Below are 25,845 nucleotides of genomic sequence, written 5' to 3' on the forward strand. Positions count from 1 at the left end.
TCTTCTCATGTTCTCTGCAAATAAAAATGAGCATGACTGTGAGCCTCTGATAACACTATGACGTATGTCAACTGCTGTGCATCTTGCTGAATGTGAGTAAGTGCCTTAAGGTGTGCATGCGTGGGTAAGGGGGTTATTGTTGGAGTCATGGCCCATTAGACTTCCTGGCGTCATTACTGGATTTATCTCTGAAACAAGTCTGACAGCCCTCATTGTTTGGCAAACGTAATTCACTTTCACCTTGATCATTCCACATCAGCATTCTCTTCTTCATCGGGACAGGCTGCAAACTCTTTTTCTGGTAGAAGACCATACTCATTTAGGAAGTTTTCCACGTCACTGGCAAAGAACTCCTCACTCAGGTGCTTTGTAATGCACAGGAAGTTGCCCAGCAGCTCTCCGGCCTTGTACACCAGCAGGGCGGGCAGAACATCGCCTGAAAAGCGCTCACCAGCCCCTGTGACAGAGGCCTGAATTCGGCAGAATTTGACGCTGGAATACTCTGCTGCCAGGCAGGTCAGGCAGTTGTTGAGTGCGTCACAACCTTTAATCTCGTCATCGTAGATGTGCACCACCACGAGGGTTAAGTGATGCTCTTTCTCTATGACATCCAGGAAGGCCTCGCCACTATCCAACTCAAATATGGCATCAAACTTTTGCCCGAAGCTCAGGCACTCATGCATCTCCTGCATACATTGCTTGCGATACTTACAAAGACACCTCTCGTCGTCCTCTTGGATTATCTCGTATTCCTGAACACTCATCTGCATGTGGGCAAACACAACACCATTTCAATAAACAGCGCCTATCACTACAAGTCAAAAGTTTGGACTCTCTTGACTAAATTTGGTTCTCATGATCTTAAAGGGATAGTTCACCCAAAAATGAAAATTCTCTCATCATTTACTCACCCTCATGCAATCCCAGATGTGTATAACTTTCTTTCTTCTGCAGAACACAAACTTTTTTAGAAGAAGATTTTTAAATATTTTTAGAAGAATATTTCAGCTCTGTTGGGCCATACAATGCAAATGAATGGTGTCCAAAGCTCAGAAGGTCCAAAAAGGACATAAAGGCAGCATAAAAGTAACCCACACGACTACAGTGGGTAAATCCATGTCTTCAGAAGTGATATGGTAGGTGAGGGTCAAGAAACAGATCAATTTGTAAGTCCTTTTTTACTATAAATCTCCACCTTTGACCAGCCCCAACCAGTAGGTGGCTGAAAGTGAAAGTATAGATTTACAGTAAAAAAAAAAAAAAGGACTTCAATATTGATCTGTTTCTCACCCACACTTATCATATCTCTTCAGAAGAGATGGATTAAACAACTGGAGTCATATGGACTACTTGTATGCTGCCTCTATGTCCTTTTTGTACCTTATGAGTCCTGGTCACCATTCACTTGCGTTGTCAAGTCAAGTCATTTTTATTTGTATAGCGCCTTTCACAACACACATCGTTTCAAAGCAGGTTTACAGAAGATCAGGCATTAACAGAAGATAAAACTGTAATATCTATAATGTCTTAGAGTCATCTTTGTGTAGTTTGATAAAATATGATTGTGAATTGTTTAAAAATAAGTAATTAAATAATAATTGTATTTATAACCCCAGTGAGCAAGCCAAATGCGACTGTGGCAAGGAACACAAAACACCATAAGATGTTGGTTAATGGAGAAAAATAACCTTGGGAGAGACCAGGCTCACTGTGGGGGCCAGTTCCCCTCTGACTAACATCATGAATATAATGCCAATATTACTTATGTATAGTGCAAGTTATGGTTTAAAATTATTAAACTAAGTAAGTGTTAAGGGTCAGTGTTTAAACAAAGATTTTGTGTGAACTGTAAGATTAATGACTAATGTCTTTGAAGTTCATCCTGGATTAACTGCAGAAGTTCACATAGATGCAGTTGTCCTTGTTAGTTGGCTGATGAAGGGTTTTGTTGGCAATTAATTGATAGTCTATGTATTCCATTTCAAGAGTGTAGTCCATCATTAGACCGAGGTGATGTAGGCAGAGATCGGTTAGGTGCATCGCAGTTCAACATGGCCGGTAATTTCGGTGAGGTCCATCCTAAATCCAAGGTTCTGGCAGTGGCATATGAAGTATCCCATGTCTCATGGTTGGAGTTGGCATCAGTTCATCCTCTGAAGTCCATCGTAGTAGACTGAAGTGATGTTTGGCTGGCACTGGCTGCTATTAGTCATCATCACACAATGACACGTAGCAGTGGATTCCAACACCAAGCAGGAACGGAGCTGGATCTTGCCGGTTCTGGTGACCTCAGGACAGGAGTCCTGAGGTTGAGACAGGGAAACAAATAAAATAATATTAGCATAGATGCCATTCAATTTATTGCAGAGTTATAGATCATGATCACTGTTTCTGGTTCCAGCAGACCTAACTAAAGCAGCCTAATTGTGAGTTGAAGGATAAATTAGGTGTATGCCTGGCTAAATAGATGAGTCTTTAGTCTAGACTTAAACTGAGTGAGTGTGTCTGCATCTCGAACTATGATTCCATAGTTTAGGAGCCAAATATGAAAAGGATCTACCTCCTTTTGTGGATTTTGATATTCTAGGAACTATTAACAGGCTTTGTGATCGTAATGAACGTGATGGAATATAGTGTGGTAGAAGGTCACTTAAGTACTGCGGAGCTAGACCATACAAAGCTTTGTACGTAGTTAACAGAATTTAAAAATGAATATGAAGTGTAACAGGTAGCCAATATAACAACGATAAAATTGGGCTAATATGATCATATTTCTTGGTTCTCATCAGCACTCTGGCTGCTGCATTTTTAACCAATTGAAGTTTATTTATTGATCTTGCTGGACATCCTCCCAGTAATGCATTACAGTAATCTAATCTTGAGGTCATGAACGCATTAATTAGTTTTTTGGCATCAGCAACAGAGAGCATGTGTCGTAACTTAGCAATATTTCTTAGGTGGAAGAATACTGTTCTACAAACATTGATTTTCAAAGGACAGATTGATATCAAATATAACACCTAAGTTCTTCGCAGTTGAGATGATGTAACAGTACATCCATCGAGAGTTAAATTATATTTTAGAGGTTTTTGGTCCAATAATTAATACCTCTGTTTTGTCGGAATTGAGTAGAAGGAAATTTCTGGCCATCCAATCTTTTATTTCATTGATACACTCTGCTAATTTGGAGAATTGTGAAATCTCATCAGGTTTTGAAGAAATATAAAGTTGGGTATCGTCGGCATAACAGTGGAAACTTATTCCACAATTCCTGATAACATCTCCCAGGGGAAGCATATACAAGGAGAAAAGCAAAGACCCTAAATCTGATCCCTGTGGCACTCCATACTTTACTTTTGTTTGGTTTGACTATTCCTCATTTACATAGACAAAGTGGTAGCGGTCTGCTAAATAGGACCTAAACCATGCTAATGCAACTCCACAAATGCCAACATAATTCTCCATCCTATTCAAGAGAATGTTGTGATCTGTCGTGTCGAAGGCAACACTAAGATCTAAAAGCAATAGAAGAGAAATGCAGCCGCGATCAGATGATAAGAGCAAGTAATTTGTAACTATGATAAGTTCAGTCTCTGTACTGTGATGAGGCCTGACTGAAATTGTTCATATATACTATTTCTCTGTAGAAATGAACATATTTGGGAGGACACAACCTTTTCTAATATTTTCGACATAAACGGGAGATTTGAAATCGGTCTATAATTAGCCAATTCTCCAGGATCAAGTTGTGGCTTCTTAATAAGTGGTTTGATAACTTCCATTTTAAAGTTTCTTGGGACATGTCCTAAGGATAGCGAGGAGTTAATCATATTAAGAAGAGGTTCTGAAATTACAGGGAATATCTCTTTTAAGAGCTTAGTTGGTATTGTATCTAACATACATGTTGTGGCTTTTGATGTTTCGATAAGATTTGTTAGCTCTTCATGAGCTATGACAGCGAAGGATTGAAGTTGCACGTGAGGAAAATTATGAGACACTGTTTTCTGAGGTACTGTGACAGATGATTGCATTATTCCAATTTTATTTCTGATTATTTCAATTTTATCTGTAAAGAAATTCATGAATTCATTACTATTGTGCTGTGACGGAATATCTGGTTTAGTCAATGATTTATTCCGAACCAATTTAGCCACAGTACTGAATAAACACTTAGGATTGTTGTGGTTATTTTCTATGAGTTTGCTAAAATATGCTGACCTGGCAGCTTTTAGTGCCTGTCTGTAGCTACAGACACTATCCTTCCATGCACCGCGAAATACCACTAATTTTGTATTCTTCCACTTGCTCTCCATTTTCTGAGCTGCTCTCTTGTGAGCATGAGTGTGATCATTTTACAATGCTGCAGGGCTTTTTTCTTTAATTTTCTTTAATCTAAGGGGGCGACACTATCAAGAGTACTAAAGAAGACTGTATTTATATGTTCTGTTATTTCATCAATTTCTTCTAGGCTTTGGGGTTTACTGAGTGTATGAGATAGATCTGGAAGATTGTTAGTGAAGCTATCTTTAGTGGTCGAAAGAATAGTTCGACCTGAGCGATAGCTTGGTATAGATTGACTAACATTAGCTGATCGCAGCAAACAAGAGATGAGGTAATGATCCGAGATGTCATCGCTCTGCAGCAGAATTTCTATAGTATCAAAATCAACTCCATATGACAGAATTAAATCTAGCATATGATTATGGCGATGAGTTGGTCCTGTCACATTTTGTCTGACTACAAGAGAATTGAGAATATCAATAAATGCTAATCCCAGTGTGTCATTTTCATTATCTATGTGAATGTTGAAGTCACCAACAATTAAAGCTCTATCTACAGTAACTGCAAGATCTGATAAATAATTTGCAAATTCACCAAGGAAATCAGAATAAGACCCGGGTGATCTATATACCGTAGCAAGGGTAAAAGACGACAGAGTTTTTTAAAAATTTATATCTATATCTGACGGTGTCACATTAAGCATTATTAGTTCAAAAGACTTACATTTATATCCTGTCCTCTGAGTAACACCAAAAACTTCACTGTAAATTTTAGCAACACCTCCTCCTCAACCCTTCAGACGAGGGTCATGTTTATAACAATAACCTAGGGGAGAAGATTCATTTAAACTAATGTATTCATCCAGTTTAAGCCAGGTTTCAGTCAAACAGAGCGCATCCAAACTATGATCTGTAATAATTTCATTTACAATTAGTGCTTTGTTAGAAAGAGCTCTAATGTTTAGTAGCCCTATCTTTATATGGTGTTTATCTTTAATTTGTTTGTTTTGTTCAAGTTTGACCTTAATAAAAAAAATTCTAAATGATTTAGTGAGGGTTTTGTGTTTGGTAGTCTGGGGAACAGACACAGTCTCTATATGATATCTAGGTGATACAGTCTCTATGTGTTGTAGTTTATGTGACCTGTGTGACATCTCAAGGCAGCTAGCAGACGTTCGGATTAACCAGTTTGTCTGCTTCTTGACCTGGGCCCCAGTTAGTCAAATACTATCACTATTAAGACTATGAGCCAAATTACTAGAGAAGAGAGCGGCACCTTCCCTGGAGGGATGGAGTCCGTCTCTCTTTAGCAGGTCAGGTCTACCCCAAAAAAGTCTTCCAAATGTCTATAAATCCTATTCTGTTTTCCAGACATCCAGCCATTCAGTGACACTAATCTACTATAAACCTCGTCACCACGACGAGCAGGGAGGGGGCCAGAGCATATTACAGTGTCATCGTTTTTGCAAATTGACACACCTCTTTAACATTATCTCTAGTGATTTCCGACTGGCGAAGCCGGACATCATTAGTGCCGACATGAATAACAATTTTAGAAAATCTACGTTTAGCATTAACCAGCACTTGTAAATTTGATTTGATGTCAGATGCTCTGGCACCCAAAATGCATTTAACAATAGTGGCTGGAGTCTCTATTTCCACGTTCCTTACAATAGAATCACCAATTATTAGGGCTCTTTCAACATGATTCTCAGTGGGTGCTTCACTGAGTGGGTAGAATCGATTGGAAACCCTAACAGGAACGGGAGAGTGGTGTCGCTTTGCTGAGCGAGTATGCCGCTGAGACGTCACCCAAACGCCCTGCTGCGGGGGCTCTACAGCCGGAACCAAAGTGTGTGTGTTGCTCTCTGTACTGCCTGCATCCGAAACAGTATCTACCGGCTTCTTTTTCTCACTGAGCTCCACTAGCGTTCAGATGCGTGCTTCTAACTCATGAACCTTCTCCGTCAGCCTGACTAATTCCTTACATTTATCACATGTGAATCCCTCACTGCTGACGGAAGAGGCTATTGTAAACATGTGACATGCAATGTAGGAAGAAATAGCATGAGTGGATGCCATGACTTACCGTAGTTGGTTGTTGTTGTTGTTGTTGGTTGTTCCTGAGTGGTGAGGGTTTGAGATCGATGTGAATCCCTCACACAATTGTTTGTTGTCATGGTTGTTCTTGATAAGCGGTGCTTTGAGATGGATGCAATAATCCGTGTAACACAGAGGAGAAAAACGGGTGTGCGCTGTTAAATGCTCGCAGTTTAATAGCGATAAAAATATAAAGCGGATTCATGTGGAAAATGCACGCAGTTGAATCGCGATAAGAGAATAATGCGGGGGAAAACCCAATGCGCGCTGAAAAATGGCAGATGTTAAGGATTAAAGGCTGAAAACAGATGGATAAGCGATGCTAAAAAAGCTAGCAGGCTTCAAACACAGACTCGAGCTTGGCGCCAGCAGCAACAGGTAAAATACACACAGATGAAACAGTAGAAAAGTGGAAAAACCTGAAACACGCGGTAAAATTACAAAGGATAAAAAGACAAACGTATGAGAATAAGAATAAGCAATGCTAAGCAGGCTAAATACACTTGTACAGCGTGCAGTCAGCAACCATTGTGAGGATCAACAGAGCTGAGATATTTTTCCAAAAATCTTAATTTGTGTTCTGCAGAAGAAAAAAGTCATGCATATCTGGGATGGCAAAAGGGTGAGTAATTGTTTCATTTTTGGGTGAACTATTCCTTTAAAGACCTTTTTTTATCTACAGGCTTACAAAGTCTTGACATTTTTGTAGATAAATTAAAATTGTGCCAACATTTGAACTTTACAAAAGTAACACATGATTTAAATGGATGAGCCGGACCAGATAGTGAGGAACAAGCAGCCAACATAAGCCCAGCATGCATGGGAATATCTTCAATACTATTTAAAAAGCATATCAGGTGGCGCCTCATAAAGTTGTTTAAAAGAATGCCCAGATTGTAGAGCTGTTCTATAGGCAAAGGGTGGCTACTTTGATGAAGCTAAAATATAAGACTGATATAACATTTTTTGGCACAACATAAATCCAAAATTTTCATTTGTGTTATTTCTTAGTTTTGATGACTTTACTATTATTTTAAAATGTGGAAAATAGTAATGATAAAGAATGAGACACCTATTGATTCCAGACTTTTCATTGGTAGTATATGTTAGCTCAGGCATGAAATGAGGTGTATGCAGTTTGCAGGATGATTACATTTCTTTGATATTTTATGAAAACAAAGTGATGCTTCGTACATCTGGAATTAAAGTGGCTTCCTCTGAATCCTACTGTAATTGTGTTGTAGAATTTGTGTAATGATAGAATGTGAGCTGGGGAATTTTTCCTGTTTACCTTGCGAGTGGGTTTTTCCTGTCTGTCATCATTGTTAGATTTGGGGTTAGACATCTGTCTGAGAAGTTCTCTCTTGTCTGGAGGGATGCTTTGAGAGTCTTCGCTCTCCAGTTTGAACTTCCTCCAGTCATGGATTACCCCTTTGGGCCCTTAGATGGACAAAAAGTTTTGCAGCCGTGATATTGTGCAATTTAAGACTTTTCTGTCATCTAATTATTAAATCAACATTTCAATCTACTAAATGGATCATTTGAGTTTATTATCAATGCAGTTTGAAATGCATGCACTATGTGGACCCCCAGATTAATCTGAAATTCATGCACTATGAAAAAATGACTGATGTTAGTCCTTTGAATGGCTTGGAATCTATGCCTTTTTTCACTTTTATTGTAAAGTTAGTTCAGCAAGACACTGAAATGGTTGATAGCTGGTATGAGTAATTGCAGGTATTTCTTTCTTTAATTCAGTTTCCAAATCTATAATACAGCCTTTAATACTGGATAACCCCAGTATTGCCTCACATTACTGTAGAAAATTAACTAATGTTACTCAGATATTTTTTGCAATCTCTATGGGGTGTATCTTCCTCAGATTATGAATTCACTGCTGGACAGTGTATTTTTGAAGAGGGTGGTTGTATTAATATCAATTAAGGCAATGATTTAAACCTGTTTCAACTTTTTTCAAACCTGTTTTTGTTGCTGGTAGTTCCTCATTCTCAGTTGACATGATTTTCCTGGAATCCTCTTTAGAGACCTGATGATATAAATGACAGATACTAAAAGCCTTTTTTTGGCTTTATTAGTTCATTTTTCTGTACTTGAGATTGAATTTCCAGAAAGAGCAGGCAAGGAAGTACAAATAAAAGGAAGTTAATAGTCTATCAGAATATGCCCATTTTGTGCATCTTCCTCCTAAGATCTAAGAAATCCATGCAAATATGAGAACCATCACTTTGCTTTAGCCAGACAACACGAGAGACAGCTGGGAAGTTTTGTGCTTATGTTGGGTTACGTTGGCATTACTATTCTGGTATAATCTAGCATACAAAGTTGATTGTGTTGCATGAGATGTTGACACTGTCAGAGTCTGTTACAATTATTTAGGTTAAAGTGGAATTAGCAGATTACTTTGGTATAGGTGATGGATTAGATTACAGTCAGATTATATTGAGTAACGGGTTTGGCTAGAATAGATGTTCTTGTATTTTTAAGTGTCGATTACGTGTCCAAAAGTGTTCAAATACTTTTTGGTGCATGCAATTAATAACACCACAGTCTCAACAAACCACAGACTACATTTCTCAGAGCCATTTCTCATGCTGCACAATGTACTTCTGAGCAGAGGGTTAGCTTGTTACCACAGAATTGTGCTGATTGTGTCAGATAAAACATTAGACTCAAACAGAAATATGTCAGAAATAAGCTTGTTCATTCTGGCACCATACAGTTCGCATTGTCATCCCTCAATGTTTTCAGTCAAAAGTTTCACACCCTTCACATGATTGTGAACTCATGGCAAAACAATTAAAACTCAAAATTTCACATAAAGTTTGAGTTAAGTTGTATTTAATGCTAGTTGCACAGTTCATGCACTGGGGTAGATCTGTCTAAGTCTAAGCCCTCCACATATGTCTTAAGCATGTTTCACACCTACTGTATTGTGTTGACTCACAAGTAAACATTTTTAGGTGAACTATATTCCTTACTAAATTAACGCCCCTTGTTACAAGTGTCACAATACTATGGCAGCAAAGAGTTTTAGTAGTAGAACAAGGCCCTCTATAGTGTGGAAACATTCAAAAACAGCTATTTTGTCTAAATGCATATGTTTTTGTGTATCTTGCATATAATGCTTAATAATAGTTGAAGTAACAGTCCCAGAAGCCGAATGGTCAGATAAATATCATGCTTACCTGACTGCTTGCTGTCACTATCTGTCTTTGTCGTGCTCTGTTATCAGTTTACTGTCTCAATTGCAGTGGGACTCAATTGCATCATGGTTACTGGTTATCTCAATAATAATTTGGTGTCATGTAATAGGATTACTGCAGAGGAATTAAACCTGTCTGTCTTCATCACGAGCACTGAGAGAAATGAGCAGGCTGAATTTTTGGAGATGCCCCTATAAATAATGAAAAATTTAACATTTAAAATAGTATATTTATATATGTTTATTATTTATAATATTATATTTAAATATATATATATATATATATATATATATATATATATATATATTTAAATATATATACAGTATATATATATATATATATATATATATATATATATATATATATATATATTTGAGCATTTTTTAAGATTACGCATTTCAATTTCATAACAAAATTTCATCAAATTAAGTGTAATGTTTAACTAAATATAATTAAATAAAACTTAAAATATATATATTTTTATTAAGTAATTAATTCAATTCAATTTGATGCAATCTTGTTATGAAATTAAAATGCCTAACTCTTAAAATATTTTTTAATGTCACTATTGCTGATTTATGAGTAGTGACGTGAACAGCAGTGAAACTTTTATAAACATATGAGGACCCTACAAGTAACTTGAAAGACATATGTACGGCTTTTAGAACGTTTTATAAAGCAAAAGAAAAATAATACCTTTACCATACCTTATTTGTATTTGCTTACTCATAAATGTTCTATGTGAGGTATAATCATTCCTCTGAAAAATGTAAACACTGAGGCTCAGTGGTGAGCATCCCAACCAATGGCAGATAGGGAAGTGTGTAGAAAAGCTATTTAAAAACAATTATTATTTTTGCAATTCTGTTTGTGATGCTAGTGGTGCCAACATTACAAACTTTATTTTAACCTAGGTATATGTTCATGTTGTTTTATTTTTGTGCAATTAGATCTGGTGTAATAGTTGGGCCTGCCTTTACATGTCAAGTCCTAAAGCTGATGCATTGTGACTTTACACTTTGTTTAGAGTGACTGAAGGTACACACTGATCTCACAACCTGTCCGTTCATGAGTTGTGAAGGCAATTCGAACATGTTACTACATGCCCTCTCCTCTGGGCATTTGCCTTTTCTCATCTGCATTCCGTCTCACTTTATATTTTTCCAAATTCTACAAGGAACAACAAAGAGTAAATTTGTCAAGAAAAACTAAACATTAGCATGGATGTTTGGTGATTGGTTTTTAGTGTAGAGATTTCTCTAATCTCTCAGTCATCACTAGATGGTTGTAAAATGGGCCATAAGGATTTGGAAACTCATTCTGGAGTACTCATGATGGTGTGAGAGGAGAGCAGAGAGAGATTTCTCACCACTCCTACAGCTATTGGTGTTATATCAGCAAACCCACATATTTATCCAGCTATCTGTGCAGGGCAATCTGCCAACCAGCTGTGTGCACAGTCATTCTTTTGGATAATTTCTGGGCTGTTAACACGCCTTGTATTAACACACTTCACTGAGGGGTGGAGACTGCATAGCATTACGCATGGTTTCACTTCTTATGCTTTGATAATTCTGTAATTATTAGCTCAGCAGCTTTTATTAAGGGCACTGTTGTGAAGGTGAAATTTTATTATTGACAATAATATTAAGTCTTGTACAATCAGGCCAGGAGCACACTGAATAAGGAAATCAGAGTTTCTAAAAGAAGATACTCTGAGAAGCTGAAAAACAAGTTAACAACTGGCTGACGACCTGAATGTGTTCTTCTGTAGATTTGAAAGGCCCAATCTCACACCCCACACCAGCCCTGACCTTCACTTCACACAAACACCAACACCTCCTGCAACCTCCCTCCTCCCCCCTCCTGCTACTCAACCTGCACTTAAGATCTGTGAAGAAGAGGTGTCCCATGTCTTACGAAAACAAAAGATAAGGAAAGCACAGAGCCCAGATGGTGTTTCACCCACATGTCTTAGATCCTGTACTAATCAGCTGGCCCCCATCTTCACACTGATCTTCAATAGATCACTGGAGCAGTATAAAGTCACATGCTGCTTCAAATGCTCAATCATCATTCCTGTCCCAAAGAAACCAAAAATCACAGGACTTAATGACTACAGACCTGTCGCCCTGACGACTGTGGTCATGAAATCATTTGAGAGACTGGTGTTGGCCCACCTGAAGGACATCACTGGACCCTTTCTAGATCCCCTTCAATTTGCTTATTGAGCAAACAGGTCTGTGGAGGATGCAGTCAACATGGGATTGCATCATATCCTGCAACATCTGGACAGACCAGGGACATTTGCAAGGATCCTTTTTGTGGACTTCAGTTCAGCTTTCAACACCATCATCCCAGCTATTCTCCAGACTAAACTACACCAGCTCTCTGTTCCCACGTCTATCTGTCAGTGGATTACCAGCTTTCTGATGGACAGGCAGCAGCTTGTGAGACAGGGGAAATTCACTTCCAGCATGTGTACAATCAGCACTGGTGCCCCCCAGGGATGTGTGCTCTCCCCACTACTCTTCTCCCTCTACACCAATGACTGCATCACCAAAGACTCCTCTATCAAGTTCCTGAAGTTTGCAGACGACACCACTGTCATCGGCCTCATCCGAGATGACAATGAGTCTGCATACAGAAGGGAGTTTAAGCAGCTGGCTGTCTGGTGCAGTCAAAACAACCTTGAGCTGAACACGCTCAAAACGGTGGAGATGATTGTGGACTTTAGGAGGAACATCCCAACACTGACCCCCCTCACCATTCTAAACAGCACTGTGGCAGCAGTTGAGTCATTCAGGTTCCTGGGACCGAAGTTAAAGAAACACCCATATGCACAAGAAAGTTACATTTAATGGGTAACACTTTACAATGAGGGTTCATTAAAGGTGCTATATGTAAGATTGACCTACAAGCATTTGAAATGGGTACTGCAGTCCAAATACAAAATACTGGAGAGTTGTGGAATGACTTAGCATTTTCAGATTTCCTTGGGTTAGGTGGGCTGCATCAGGGTGGACAATAACAGGGTGGACACTCAGTGGGTAAAACTAGCATGCTCTATAAAACATATCTAGCTAAATTTATAGTGATGACTTTAGAGAGAGAAACGCACACAGCAGAGTCTTGTGTGTTGCAAACAAAGTGTATTAGACTAAAATGTGTGTGTAATAAAAAGCTTACGTGGATTGTTTACCCGGGTCCTGCTTCCTCCTTGACAAAGTAGCAAGAAACCTGTCACAACATGTTATGATTGACCTAACATCGCAAAATAAAGAAAAACATAATAGAACAGAAAAGCAATTTTAATGTGTATGAGCTGCTTAAATTACATATCAGTCATCTAGATGCTTATTTTGGCAATATTAATGACATTGTGTACTGTAGAGTATACTGTAGGTACACCTAAGGTTCAGATTCTTTCAAAATGACAGGAGAAGATGGACCATTCTTTTACAGACTAACTTTTTTTTTTTTAAAGTAAAGATTTCAAAGCAATTCCATGTTCTTTAAAATATAACTCTATATCAGTATATTGCTTTACAAAAGTCCTCTGTGATTCATTGAAAAAGATATAGTTGACTTTCCCTTCCCCCATGGAGTACTGCAGTGCCTGGCACAGTTCAAATAAAGAATGTTGCGTAAGAAGTGAAAGTTTGAGGAAGCATAAATCTCCGCACTTTCTACAGACCCATTAGAAAAACTTCCTCTAGTTCCTGCATACAGAAGTGATGTGTGTGTCCAGTGTTGACCTCATATGGTTTTATCATTACCTGCTGTGGAAATGACGCTTTAAACACAGCTCACCACTTTGTGACCTCAAAGCTGGACTGTCTAAACAATCTTCATCAGGCAAGAATGCTTGCTTTCGTGCAGTGTATAACGCAAAGGATTACATGAGTGAACCTCTGACTACATCTCAGATGTTCCCTGATGTTACATTTCCATAAATTATTTCTTGGACTGGATATAACAAAAATGATGCCTTTTTTTGCCACTTGAGACTTATATTGTATGGTTCTATATCAATGTGATCTCTTATTTTAGATATGATTTTAGACCACTTGTCTTGTACATACTGTATATCTTGCCAAAATAAAATAGATGCAACTTGCAAGTTGTTCGGTTAAAAATAAAATTAAATAAATAAATAAAAAGATCTATTTAAAAAATCAATCCATCTAAAAAGATTGACATTGATGTCTGCAGCACTTGAATAACATGAGTCAAGCCATTTTCTGAGTTAAAAAAGATGATGAATTAAGTTTTTTAATGAATCAATGAAGTTTTTTTTAAATCACTTTGTTCCATGCTCTAAGCCAGTCCCCTAGGGCATAACTCCTGTTAAGTGGGAACCTGAGTTCCCTAAAATAACGTAAAAAAAAGTGTGCCTCTGTGCCAGTGGATTCTGTTTAAACATATCTGAGGTTCTTTTTAAATTAAAACACTATATTGCAAATGCTGTGTGCAAGTCATGCTGTCTATTATCACAATACCACAAAGTTCCTTTAATAGGAAGAACTGTATTCCAAAGACATTGAATGCTTTATGATATAAATCAGAGGTAATAGAAAACATCACTCACAGGTAATACCGATACAATCATCACAATCTTGACCAAATCAGTTAGCAAGCGTTTCTTCATTTATATGACAACCAATCTATATCAAAAGGAATTGAATGATAAATTAAAAAGTGATCAACATCACAAGTATGTAAAAGTTTCCAGCATAACACAATTTGTTGTGTGTACATAATAAATGGGCTATGTACACTTGCTCAGATCATAGCATATTTGAAGGCCATTGACAATTATGAAAAACAAAGATTTTATGGCTATTCATATTCTGAAAGAATTACACTTTCAATAACAAGATCACCTCCCAATCAACAATACAACATTGTTGTCTATTAAAGTCATTAGGAGTCAGAGATCTTTATGCTTATTGAATCCATCTAGCATGTTTATATAACAGCTTTATGAGTCAAAGTTAGTATAAAATGCTGGGTATTCATTGCATCAGGATTTAAGAGCGAAAGTCTGGCTCAGTGCTGTCATGGATAATCGCAGATTCAAGTTTGAACAAGTCTGATGTGCTGTGAACAACTATCCATTGTTGGACTCTGGTTTGCCATGGAAACATTGTTACAGTTTGCAAAACAAAAATATTGCAGAGCCAGTAAAAATTAGAGGGATGCAGCAGAGATGTGAACGAGCAAGTGTTGTGTGTGTCTGTGCATGAGTGTTTGTAATTACATTAGCAGTGCATGCAGTATCTGAGCAATCATTATGTATTTGCATGGGTTCCATTGCTGTTTAATATTGACTGTCAGTTGTTTTACATTATGTGGAGGAATAGTGTCTAGAGTGGAGTAAACCATCAAATTTCCTTCCTCTACTGGACTTTAATAAATGCTGAGCTGTTCTTGACTGAACTCAATGGCAATGGACAATGATCAAATCCCTAAAAATCTAGTAGAAAGGTTGATATTTGGTTTTGGCAGTAGCCAAATGTTTAATGTGGCAGCAAGTACAACTAAAGCACTTATTGTTACTCCATTGCTCAAATGAGCAATAATATCTGTGCTATAATTTTGAGCTGCCAATGTGGAATATGCCAGCTCTTTGTTTAATCTCTAAAGGAGCCTGGTCTTGTTCTGACAAAATTCAAAGCGATGGATCTTTTTGTATGTTCTTGTACCAAAGAGAACGTCCTGCTCACTATTGTGATTGCCATCATTCTTACTCATGTTTTGTGAATGTTCAAACATTCATATGAAATACATTATTGTTTAAAATGTGTAGCTAACTGTCTGTCATTGTGCAACCATCATATCGTCTATGTAATGAAGTTACACCATTGTATTTGCAAGGGTAAAAAAACAGCAGTTAACTCAGTTTTATTCAAAAACTTTGACAAAGAAATATATTGTATGTTTCATGGCCTTCATATTTTGGTGACCTTCCTACTGAAAGGACCTGCACTGGTCACCAGCATTGTTCACCAGCATATGTTGTGTTTTGGATGCTGGTGTGCTGGTGTCCCCATTAGCCTTCTTAATTGTATTAATCAGGAATTCTTCCTTCGTCAACCAGCCTCACTACAAAGACCTTATTTAAGTTTTGCTGGTAATGGTATATTCTGGAGCTATGCTGTTTCCAGCTACAGAAACTGTGCAGTTGTTACCTTAAAGGGATTATTCACCCAAAAATGAAAATTCTCTCATCATTTACTCACCCTCATGCCATCCCAGATGTGCATGACTTTCTTTCTTCTGCTCTATAGGTCCATACAATGCAAGTGAATGGTGACTAGAACTTAAAGCATAAAAGTAATCCATACGACTTCAGTGGTTAAATCCATGTCTTCAGAAGTGTTATAATATGTGTAGGTGAGAAATAGATCAATATTTAAGTCATTTTTTTACTATCAATCTCCACTTTCACTTTCACATTCACAATATGACAAACGTTTTTTTTTTTTTTATTGTAGACCAAGCCAGCACTGACCAGTTTAAACCAGCTTAGACCAGCAAGGGAATTCATAGTTGTCTAAGCTGGTCTTTTTTTATTGGGATCTTACTCATTGCCAGAGGAAAGATGATGACGTACAAAGTGTTTTTGGTTCCCTAATGATTACTTTAAACATTTTGTAGTAAATGTTGGAAGGTGATCTCCCCTTTCCCAGAAATGCTGGAAAAATCACTGCATGAGCTACTCTCTTATATAACACTTTCAGTTAGTGATTGCTAACAAACATTTTCAACTGTTCAATTGCATCGGTGTGAAGAGTGGTTTTATCTAGAGCATATTAGCTGCCTATTTGCTCCCTGATTACTTCATCTATTTGCTCTCACTGACTTTATATATTTATTTATTTTGGACTATATTGAATATATAAATAATAAAGCATTTTTAAAAATGAGAGCTGTATGATGGCTCTACATAATCATCATCTCTATAAAGGTGGCCAGAATTCTCATTTTGTATCTTTTTCATTAACATTGGACTATGGAAGACACAGACATTTTCCATTCCAAGCTTTGCTCAGCATGCATCCAAGCACAGAGCTTACCCCAGAATACATAGACAGAGACAGTGCCCTAATTCAGGAGTTCCTGCCCCACATGCATAAACTGCCAGGCTTAATGAATCATACAGTCTGCTGCAGCTTTGCTGAACACTGGTTTAGCCTACTGTTATTACATTCACAGCATAGCATGAGTCACTGAGAGAAAGGTGGTTTAGGATGAGAGAAAGCAGTTGGTGAACTAAAGGAAGCAAATGTGTAGTGGAATTCCCAGACTTTCACAACTGTAGAGCAAAGGTCCAATAAAGTGTTTCACTGAAATTTGGTCAGTGCTGTTTTTTTAGGTCTTTGAGGTATTTTTTAGCTGAGCATTGACTGAGTTTTAAGCCTCGCTTAAAAAAAAAAAAAAAATAGACCTGTGTCCCCTAGCAACAGGCCTTACCTAAGAGAGTAAACAAATGTGTGCCGGTTGTGAGCTGAAGGAATGTGACAGTACATTAATCTTGTTGTCTTTACCCTTACATGTCCAACACATCCGGACTAAACACACCCACTCACTCTTCCACTACGTCCACAGTACTTCAGATGTTTAAACATTTGCCCTCACATTTTTATTATATTGAGACCTTTTCCTCCTGAGTCAGATCATAAATCCCAACAATGAACTGAGAATTTGTTAATGATTCTTGAACAAGATAGTGACAAAATTAAACAGATTATATAATATACTTATCTCACTCTAACTGTTTTTACAGTTCATTAAGAAGATGTTTATGAGCAAATACAAGATGTATACACAGGTGCAGGGGTCCTTTGATTAATATTTAGTATACAAACAGTGATTCTTCCAGTGGTCATATACTGACAGTCATTGCCACCACTGAATTCATATTTCAGTTCCTTTTCAAGGCTCATTTACATACATTAAACTTTCTGAAATTAACACCAGTCCTTGTTTTAAGTTTAAACACATACAAAAAAACATTTTCTTAGATCCTCTGAGTGTAATAAATGAAAACCAATTGCAACCAATGCAGAGCTATAAATAGCACACCTTAAAATTACCCCATCCAGACATAATATGATCCTAAATGTGATCTTTCAAATAAAATACCTTGTTTTTACCCAGGCCCCCACGAGGGTACACATCTTAATCATTATTTTCAAAACAATTTTAACTATAATTTTATAAAATTATTTTAAAACAATACTGCTTCACTTTTTTTTTTTTAAACTACTTAATAATGTTTTTTGTTTATATATATATATATATATATATATATATATATATATATATATATATATATATATATATAAAGAGTTTTATCCTTTTACAGTCATTGGGCTTTTTTTGTATCAAAATTAATTTTAATTCAGAAATTGAAAATATTTTCACCATAGAAAAGGTGTACTCAATTCATTATATATATATATATATATATATATATATATATATATATATATATATATATATATATATATATATATGAATTACATTTTTAATGTACAAAAAAGTGAGCATCATACAATTTACTCTTAAATACATATACTTTGACAGATTGAAAGTATGATGCCATTGAATGACTTGGAATTTAAATCAATATGACTTTCAATCAAGGTTGTAGCATGGAATTCTGGGCCCCCTGACTGTATATTGCTTTGGTCCCCTTTCATATAAAAAAATACAGTTTAAAATTAGTTGTGGGCCCCTCCTGGACATGTGGGCCCCTAGAATCATTACCACCTTTCACCCCATTAGCTACGGCCCTGCTTTCAGAATGCAGATTAACAAAAACAATTTTTTTTTTATTGTTTCATGTTTTTTGTTGCTGTGGGTTTGTCTTGGTGTGGTTGAGAGAACTGTCATACAGTAGTTTTTGACCTAAGCTGCTGTTATTGTCTGAGCTCATACAGTGTGCAATACTCATGACATCAAAGACCATCAAAGGATGAAGCTAGACAGAATTATTTGCTGGCATTTACTAAAATAAGCTCTTTAACATTAAAGGTGATGTAAGGCAGAATGTTAGGTATGTTAGTCTGAATGTTTGTCACAGATGTCCTGTGATGCCAATTGAGTGAAACGAGCATTTTCTACTACATACTACACACACAGCAGTGCAGTGAGTGATGTTCATTTTGAAATCTAAATGATGGGCACTGTCGGTACAATGTCAGGTCTGTCAATGCTTGTCATCTAGTGTCGGCTGAATGAGGCATCAGTCAGCATTTTGCCATAGTTGTGGTAGTTGTGTGCATGTATGCAAAAGTGAATGACGTGTACATTTTCACTAGTCTAGGAGTCTATGAATGATACTTCGCACAATCAGAGCATTGTAGTAAATGTGGTTTCTGGTGAAACTGTCTAAACTATCAACACTGTGTTTATGTTTGAATGGGTATGTGTGAGGGCTGTAAGGAATGTCTGTTGCCATGTTGCCATTGATGCGGCGAGGAGTCGTAGAGGGTATGACTGAGCTCACGCCTTCAGGCACTAAAGTAACATCAGTAAATATCATGTCGGGTAAATCACAATGTAAACATGCTTTTAGCATACAGATACAGGCACATACCCTGATAACTGTTTGTTATCATATCCAAATACTTGATTCAAATACTTGTAGACCCTACAAATTGTACACTTGAGTAAATTGTTTTTGCGGTTGTTGTTAGTAGGACATAGGTCAAAGAACACAGGACAACGCCATCATGGCAAATGTTGTATGTCTGGGAATGTAGCCTATGTAAAGTTGCATACTACTGTACACACCTGCATATCTAAAAAACTCATCTCATCATCACAAAATTACACAATTCTTGCAACGTGATCACATGGAAAGTTGGCATGTTGCTTTTGAATGTTCCAGTACACTGGCACTGGCCCCATCGTGCCAAGCATGTACTGACAAACACCATCTCCTATCAGATATTTTAGCATCAGTTCAGACGTGTTTACCATCTCCTATGGCCCGACCGGTATCACAATGCAAAAGCAGTGTGGGAGGCCCGACTTCTCTAATCTGCCAATTTCCTGCTCTTTCTTGTTTCTTATACAACACACATGCAGGGAGCAAGTGACTTTCAGAACCTAAATTACATCAGTGATTTGTGTTCCCTCTCCACCTTTATATGAGCTGTATAAATCAAGACCTGTATGACTTACATGACCTCTTCTCTACCTTTTTCCTAAACATCCATCTCTCTTTTCCAACTGTCAGTTAGGACATTTGGCTCATCACACACAAGTGAATAAGACATTTGTCAGTGGCTTTGGCAAGGCCTGTTGATGCTTGTGACTAACGTTATTTTAGCAACGCTCCCAGTAACACCCAGAGGATTGTCTCAGCACAATTGTAGCCCTTTTTCACCAATTAATTCTTTGTGTGCTGAGACACATCTTTAGTACATTGCAGTGGGCCAAAGCTAATAAAGATTTGATGCCACTTACCTGAAAATCTTTGGCAAATCCAGTGATTAGTTCTTCCTTAACCTCCTGAGACCCGAGCGTGACTGCTGTGTGCATTTTCTAAGTTGTGATAATTTAAATAATACCAAGCTATAGAAAGTCAGAACGTGTTTATATATACATATATATATATATATATATATATATATATATATATATATATATATATATATATATATATATCTCAAAATGTTTATTATGTGTTCAGGAGTGTTGGTTACAAATGTTTTTGAGACGTTATTGACATTACAGCTGACTTTCTGTAAAGCTGCTTTGAAGCAGTGTGTATTGGGAAAAGGACAAATAAAAAAAATATACAAATACAAATTATTTGACTTTTATGTTGCAATGTTTTTTTCTTTTCTTTTTTTTTCTACTTTGTCAAAAAAAAATTTTAAAAAAAATAATAATAAAAATAAATAAAAAAATCTCAATGTTCTGTCGTTGCACTGTCAAACAAACAAGTGATAGCCAGTGCTGAAGCATTTTACCAATCAGAAATTAGCATAAATAATTCTGATTCAAAGTAATGCCCAGCATCATACATTCACTGCCAACCATGTTAAGCCCACCCCAGCACCCCCCTAGATCCGACCCTGGGATGCTCCCTTGCTCCTTACTTAGTGAATGACTGAACCCCCAGTGTGCTGTCTGTCTGCACTGGTCTCAGAACAGTAAATGCACCTTATTTTCATCCTAACTCCACATATAGCCTCTGAAAGCAACAATTTTCAGCTTTTGGATGAACCCATTGATTCTCAGTGTGAAAAAGGATTTCAAAGGAAAAATAGCGCTAAAGTACACATTAGTGTACATTGTGTTTAGTAGCGTGGTGTTTCATGATAAATCACTCAAATTTCACTCAACAATCTGCTAAAACTAATGATGAAGACTCCAGTCTTTTCACTCAAACAGGTTTTAATGTAAAAACGTAATTATGTTTCATACCAGATGTAGTTTTGTTGCCGTTTCTCCCAAAGACATCTCTGCTGTGATCGGCACCATGTTGTTTTGTCACATGACTCCATACGGCAAAACATTAACCCTTTACTGACAGCCCAGAGCCTTCTGAACTGAGATCAGTCAGTTTAAATTAATTAAAATTATGCTTTGTGTATAGTGAAGCCAAAGTACACATCCATGCATGTGTTCGCGGGGTTTCACAAGGTTAAATGTGCTCATTGTATCTATCAACCCAGTAGCTTGTAAACTCAACTTTGTTTCCAGGCAGACTGATCAAAAAAACCTGTGTCCTCTTACTTCCAGAACTTGTGTAAAGATAGCCAATCAGATTAGAACTGGTGATTTCAGAAAGCACTTGCCATTTTTGTAATAGGCATCAGACTTTAATTCACAGACTGTGGGTGGTTCGTGGTTTGGCCATCTAGGGCTAAGACTAGCTACTTTAAACTGACTGTTGTTGCACACTACCTTTTTTAATCAATGAGTGCGTTTACATGCACGTTCTTAACCAACTATACTTAATGTGCTGACAACGCGTGTGGTCATGTAAACACAAAAAAAGATTGACACTGGCAGATTTTTGCCCATTAACCTGATTTGGTGTTGCATGTTAACACCTTCACTGGCATTCTTCAACATGCACAAGTGTTGGGCAAATGCCTGTTTATGTTTTCAAGTCAAAATCAAAGATTACCCGATTATTTCAAGTCTCGTGTAAACACAGTTTTCCTGCGTTGTCAGATTTTTTTGAATAAGCTGATTTTGGTAGTTATCTATATCTGTATAGTTACCCATTGGTGAGCATGTAAACACACCCAAAAAATGTGTATCGTTTCCAGTCTCGAGAACTTAATGTCTTCTGTATTTGGACTTTGTCTGGGAAAAGTTAACTGTTCGCTCTCTTTAATATTTCTTCCAGTTCCAGTTTCCACTTTCCCAGTAAAGTTTCCATGGGAAATATTTAATGCCCCTTTTGAACAGAAACACGTTCCCGAAAGTTACCATGCTTAGTTTGCTGTGTATTTTTTCAGCTTTAAAATAATGCCGCTTAACAGTATTTGTTATTTCAGGTCAAAGTCATGTCTGGTGCACATTTTGAATCTGTGCTTTGTCTATTTTTCACTATTTAATGGTTATACCTTAAACCAGTAGTTGTCAAACTTTTTGACTCCAAGGCTCCCAATTGCCCAAGACAATATTTGAATGCCCCCTTCCCCCGGAAACTAGTAGTGTCAATACATAAAATAATTAATCGCAATTAATTTGTAAAAATAATTTTGTGACTCCAGAAGTTTCAGCAACTGTCATTTTATAAGTTGTGGGCCTCCATCTTGATTTCTAGTTGCATTTAGCATTTTAATTAAGTTATAGTATTTTAATATAACTTATTTTAAATGATTCTGAGTCATCTTGTGGCCCCCTAGGAAGTTTGCTTAGCACCAAACCTCCCCATGGGCCCCGGCACCATGGTTGAGAACCACTGCCTAAAGCACCATCCAAAGAATAAGAGGACTGTAGAACAATGATTTTAGGATCATCTGAAAGTTATGCACAGATTTTACCCGGGCTTACAACTTTTGACAATTATCATGGGACCCCAGAGATCAAGTTTTATTTGAGTAAGCAAGTCGAATACATAAGTATTGTGTGGTGTGTCAAGAGTAACCGGCAATAAATGATACCAAACTTATGTAAAAAGTCAAAATGATTTTATTCAGAGAAAAGAACATTGTTGGTATAAAAACAGATACATTCAAAATTGTTTTAAAAAATATCCCTCCTTTCAGTATAAGAGGGTTTCATGAGAACACCTAACGTAACAAGGGGGTTTCTTTTTTTTCAAGTATTAATGGTACAAAACTTAATGCCAACAGAATGTCAAATAACACATACTGTATATCAATAACAACTTTCCATAAATTAATAAATAATTCAAATAAATAAACAAATAAATAGAAATTTAATTGTTAAATCATGTATCACGGTGAAAACTTTGACAATGATTTAGAGCTCTGAACTCCGCTCTCTCAAGACAACAGTTGGATTAATATTATTTTGCGTGGAGTGCACGGTGCTTGAATTGACATTTTCTGAACTTGTTTTCTGATATTTCACATCAGGCACCTGAAAGGAAACCATTGGACAGGGTCCTTTGATGTTCAAGCACACCAGCTTCTTTAATGAGGCAGTGTTAACAATGTCAAATCCCACTTTCCCACCAAATGTGCTGGGCATCCAGTATTCAGGAGAACAAATAGCATTTCCCATGAGGCCTTTGAGAGAGTAGGGCGCTCCCATCTCCACCATTGTCTCCCCAAAGACAGCATTGGGTCTGGGCTTCTCCACAAGAAGACCGGGGTACAGCTCAACTGCATCTATATGACCATACAGCTTCTCCAGTTCAGCTGCTAGCCCCTTGTCTCCTGTTTTATCACACAGAAATATTAAGAATAAATCAAGGGTCACATATTTTTCATTATATTCCCATTGTAAACATAGCTGTTTGTCAATTTCAGACTGTCAGTTTCACTGTTTATCTTACCTGTCATTTCCTCAAATGAGGAATAGGGCTTCATGTTGAAACGTTTTCTGTAAGCATTAAAAGACTGGTAGCGCATCGCTCTGGAATGCTCGAGAGCTTTAACAGCTACTCCCTGCACTGCAACTGGCAGGTTCCATCCACCAGAAACCTATCAATACAAAAAAGGGCCGAAATTAGGTCTACCATGTGGAGACTAATTTAAAAGATAGTTCACCTTTCTATCTATGAGTGTAACTCACCCGTCCAGCCCTCTGCTTAGTGAAGGACTCCACCAAGTTGCTGATGCCATGTTCTGTCACTATGGAGTTGTTAAATACAAACTGATGGTGGCCATAGACCTGATCCTGGATCTGAAAGTTGTCGGGCATCAGCGGATGCCAGTGATAAAGAGTGTTGAATTCGGCCGCAATGCGATTCTGGTACTGGAAGCGTTGACTGAAGAGAAGCTCTGGGTCAAACTTGAGCTTGAAATGGTAGCCACTCAGGTGCTGAACATAGTCCTCAATCACAATTTTGATGGTCTCACCTGGGTGAAAAAGGCAGGAGAAAAATCAAATCCCTTGCTTTCTGGATCACATCCGCAATATTTAGTGAATTAGGAGTGTTTTTCAGACAATGCCATCTTACTCACCAATCAGGATGAGTCGAGTGGTTTGGAAGATTCTCTCATCGTCCCAATCAGGATGTTCTTGCTTCATGATTTCACAGACACGATTGTGCTCACGCAGCCAAATGGTAGCATACATCATCAAACCTGGAACCAAACCGAAGGCCTCATGGCCCACAGCAAATTTCTGTTCCTCTGGGATGTGAGGAGGGTAATGCATCTCCACCTGGACATCCTTCACTAGAGGAGGGTACACCTCTCCATCTACAACCTAAGAACCAATCACATGTTTCATGAAATAAATGTCCTGTTAAAGACCGTAGAACCAACAGGTTAGTTAATCTCATTAAAGCGCCATACCTGATACTTCAGCTTGCCATCTTTAAATAAGCGAAGTTTGTGTTGTCTCTCCAATGTCTCCCCATAAATATGCCCCAAATCCACCTGGAACATTACAGAACTGTTAGAAATTGCACTGCAGTTCCACATAAACCTTTGAGGGGATGTAAAATTTCCCCTTCAAGTTAAATGTGAATGACACTTACTCCATGACCCAGAGCTTTAGTGAAGGCTGGTCCTTTTTTAAAGTCAGTCTTGAAGAACTGGTGACTGAAATGCTGGGCAAAGAAAGCAAACATAAGACTGGTCCTCTGTGGATCAGGGATGAACTGTTTCCTCAAGAGCACCTTCTCCACCACCTGCTTTGCATTAGGGAGATCAGGTGCAGGGCAGTTCTTGGGCAATGGTGGAAGACTGCGGGTGTAATAGGACAGGTTGGCGTACGCTTCCCAGCTTTTGTAGTCATAATCTGCATTGTATGTTGGTGGACTGTCAACCAGGTGTGACCTTGCTGGAAAACAAGAAATGGAAAATAATTTTATAGTATTGACCTTTTGTTATTTTCTTAATTGTGTGCTTAATGTGAATCATTCAACTTACATGTCAGGATATAGCGCATTATGGTGTCTCTCAGATAAGAGATGTTGTTGATGATGTCCCAGATCCATTTATAATGTGTTAAAAAGTGATGCACAAGGCTTGGTCTTGGTTTCAGTGTGGATTTGATGAATGTGAAAAGTTCAGCTGCAATGCAAAAAAAAAGACAAAAAAAAAAAGAAACAAGTTTTGAGTGCAAACATTTTCTACACATACTGTGTCGAATATATATATATATAAACAAACACAGTTTTCATCTATGTAAAGACAATCAAGGGCCAGACTTACGGGTAGTGCAGTTCACACCATAATATCCTGTCCTGGTACAATCACATTCATAGGCATCAGCACCCTTGGATAAACACACACCCTGGTTTTGGCAAGGTTGTGCACAGCAAGGGTTGTCTGGAATAACAGTCAAAAAGAAAACAGAAGCGAAGATTATTTCCAGGCATGATCGATTTGGGTACAGGATAACAATTAAACACCATAACAATGTACATATCTTAGGTACCTCTACTCTCACTTTTAGAGCAGTTTACTTACATCCTTCACAGGGAAAGATCCAAAGACTTGACAGTAGCACCAGGCAAATGACTCTATGCATTCCAGAAGTGTGTTCTAGAATATGTCTTACTTCGAAGCAGAGTTGTGTACTCTGAGAGAGCGCCTGGAAAATGTGCGCCTTGA

The 25,845-nt window shown here is 37.6% G+C and overlaps 1 protein-coding gene across 2 annotated transcripts; it reads right to left on the bottom strand.

Annotated features, from left to right (window-relative positions):
* Positions 1-76: 76 nt before the first annotated feature.
* Positions 77-25,845, bottom strand: LOC127441041 (prostaglandin G/H synthase 2-like). Of its 2 annotated transcripts, XM_051698187.1 has the most exons (12): positions 25,702-25,845; positions 25,444-25,560; positions 25,159-25,302; positions 24,765-25,069; positions 24,580-24,663; positions 24,244-24,490; positions 23,852-24,138; positions 23,613-23,760; positions 23,186-23,493; positions 8,361-8,415; positions 7,672-7,820; positions 77-764 (listed from the first exon to the last, which is right to left on the bottom strand). In XM_051698187.1, the coding sequence occupies exons 1-12, from the start codon at positions 25,760-25,762 to the stop codon at positions 246-248; spliced, it is 2,424 nt and encodes an 807-aa protein (XP_051554147.1). In that variant the 5' UTR covers positions 25,763-25,845; the 3' UTR covers positions 77-245. The 2 variants fall into 2 exon arrangements, with proteins under 2 accessions (XP_051554147.1, XP_051554146.1); XM_051698186.1 differs by lacking the exons at positions 23,186-23,493; positions 23,613-23,760; positions 23,852-24,138; ... (4 more) ...; positions 25,444-25,560; positions 25,702-25,845 and adding an exon at positions 9,587-9,730 and having other exon boundaries at positions 194-764; positions 8,361-8,427.

The sequence above is a fragment of the Myxocyprinus asiaticus genome, chromosome 5, assembly GCF_019703515.2.
Source record: "Myxocyprinus asiaticus isolate MX2 ecotype Aquarium Trade chromosome 5, UBuf_Myxa_2, whole genome shotgun sequence".
Taxonomy (NCBI): Eukaryota; Metazoa; Chordata; class Actinopteri; order Cypriniformes; family Catostomidae; genus Myxocyprinus; species Myxocyprinus asiaticus.

Excerpts from the sequence above, each read along its gene's own strand:
- LOC127441041 (XM_051698187.1), bottom strand. The coding sequence starts at position 25,762 with ATGCATAGAGTCATTTGCCTGGTGCTACTGTCAAGTCTTTGGATCTTT. Across the intron at positions 25,070-25,158 it reads AATGCGCTATATCCTGACAT|CAAGGTCACACCTGGTTGAC; the intron begins GTAAGTTGAATG and ends CTTGTTTTCCAG. Across the intron at positions 765-7,671 it reads AGGAAAAACCCACTCGCAAG|ATGAGTGTTCAGGAATACGA; the intron begins GTAAACAGGAAA and ends GCCCACATGCAG.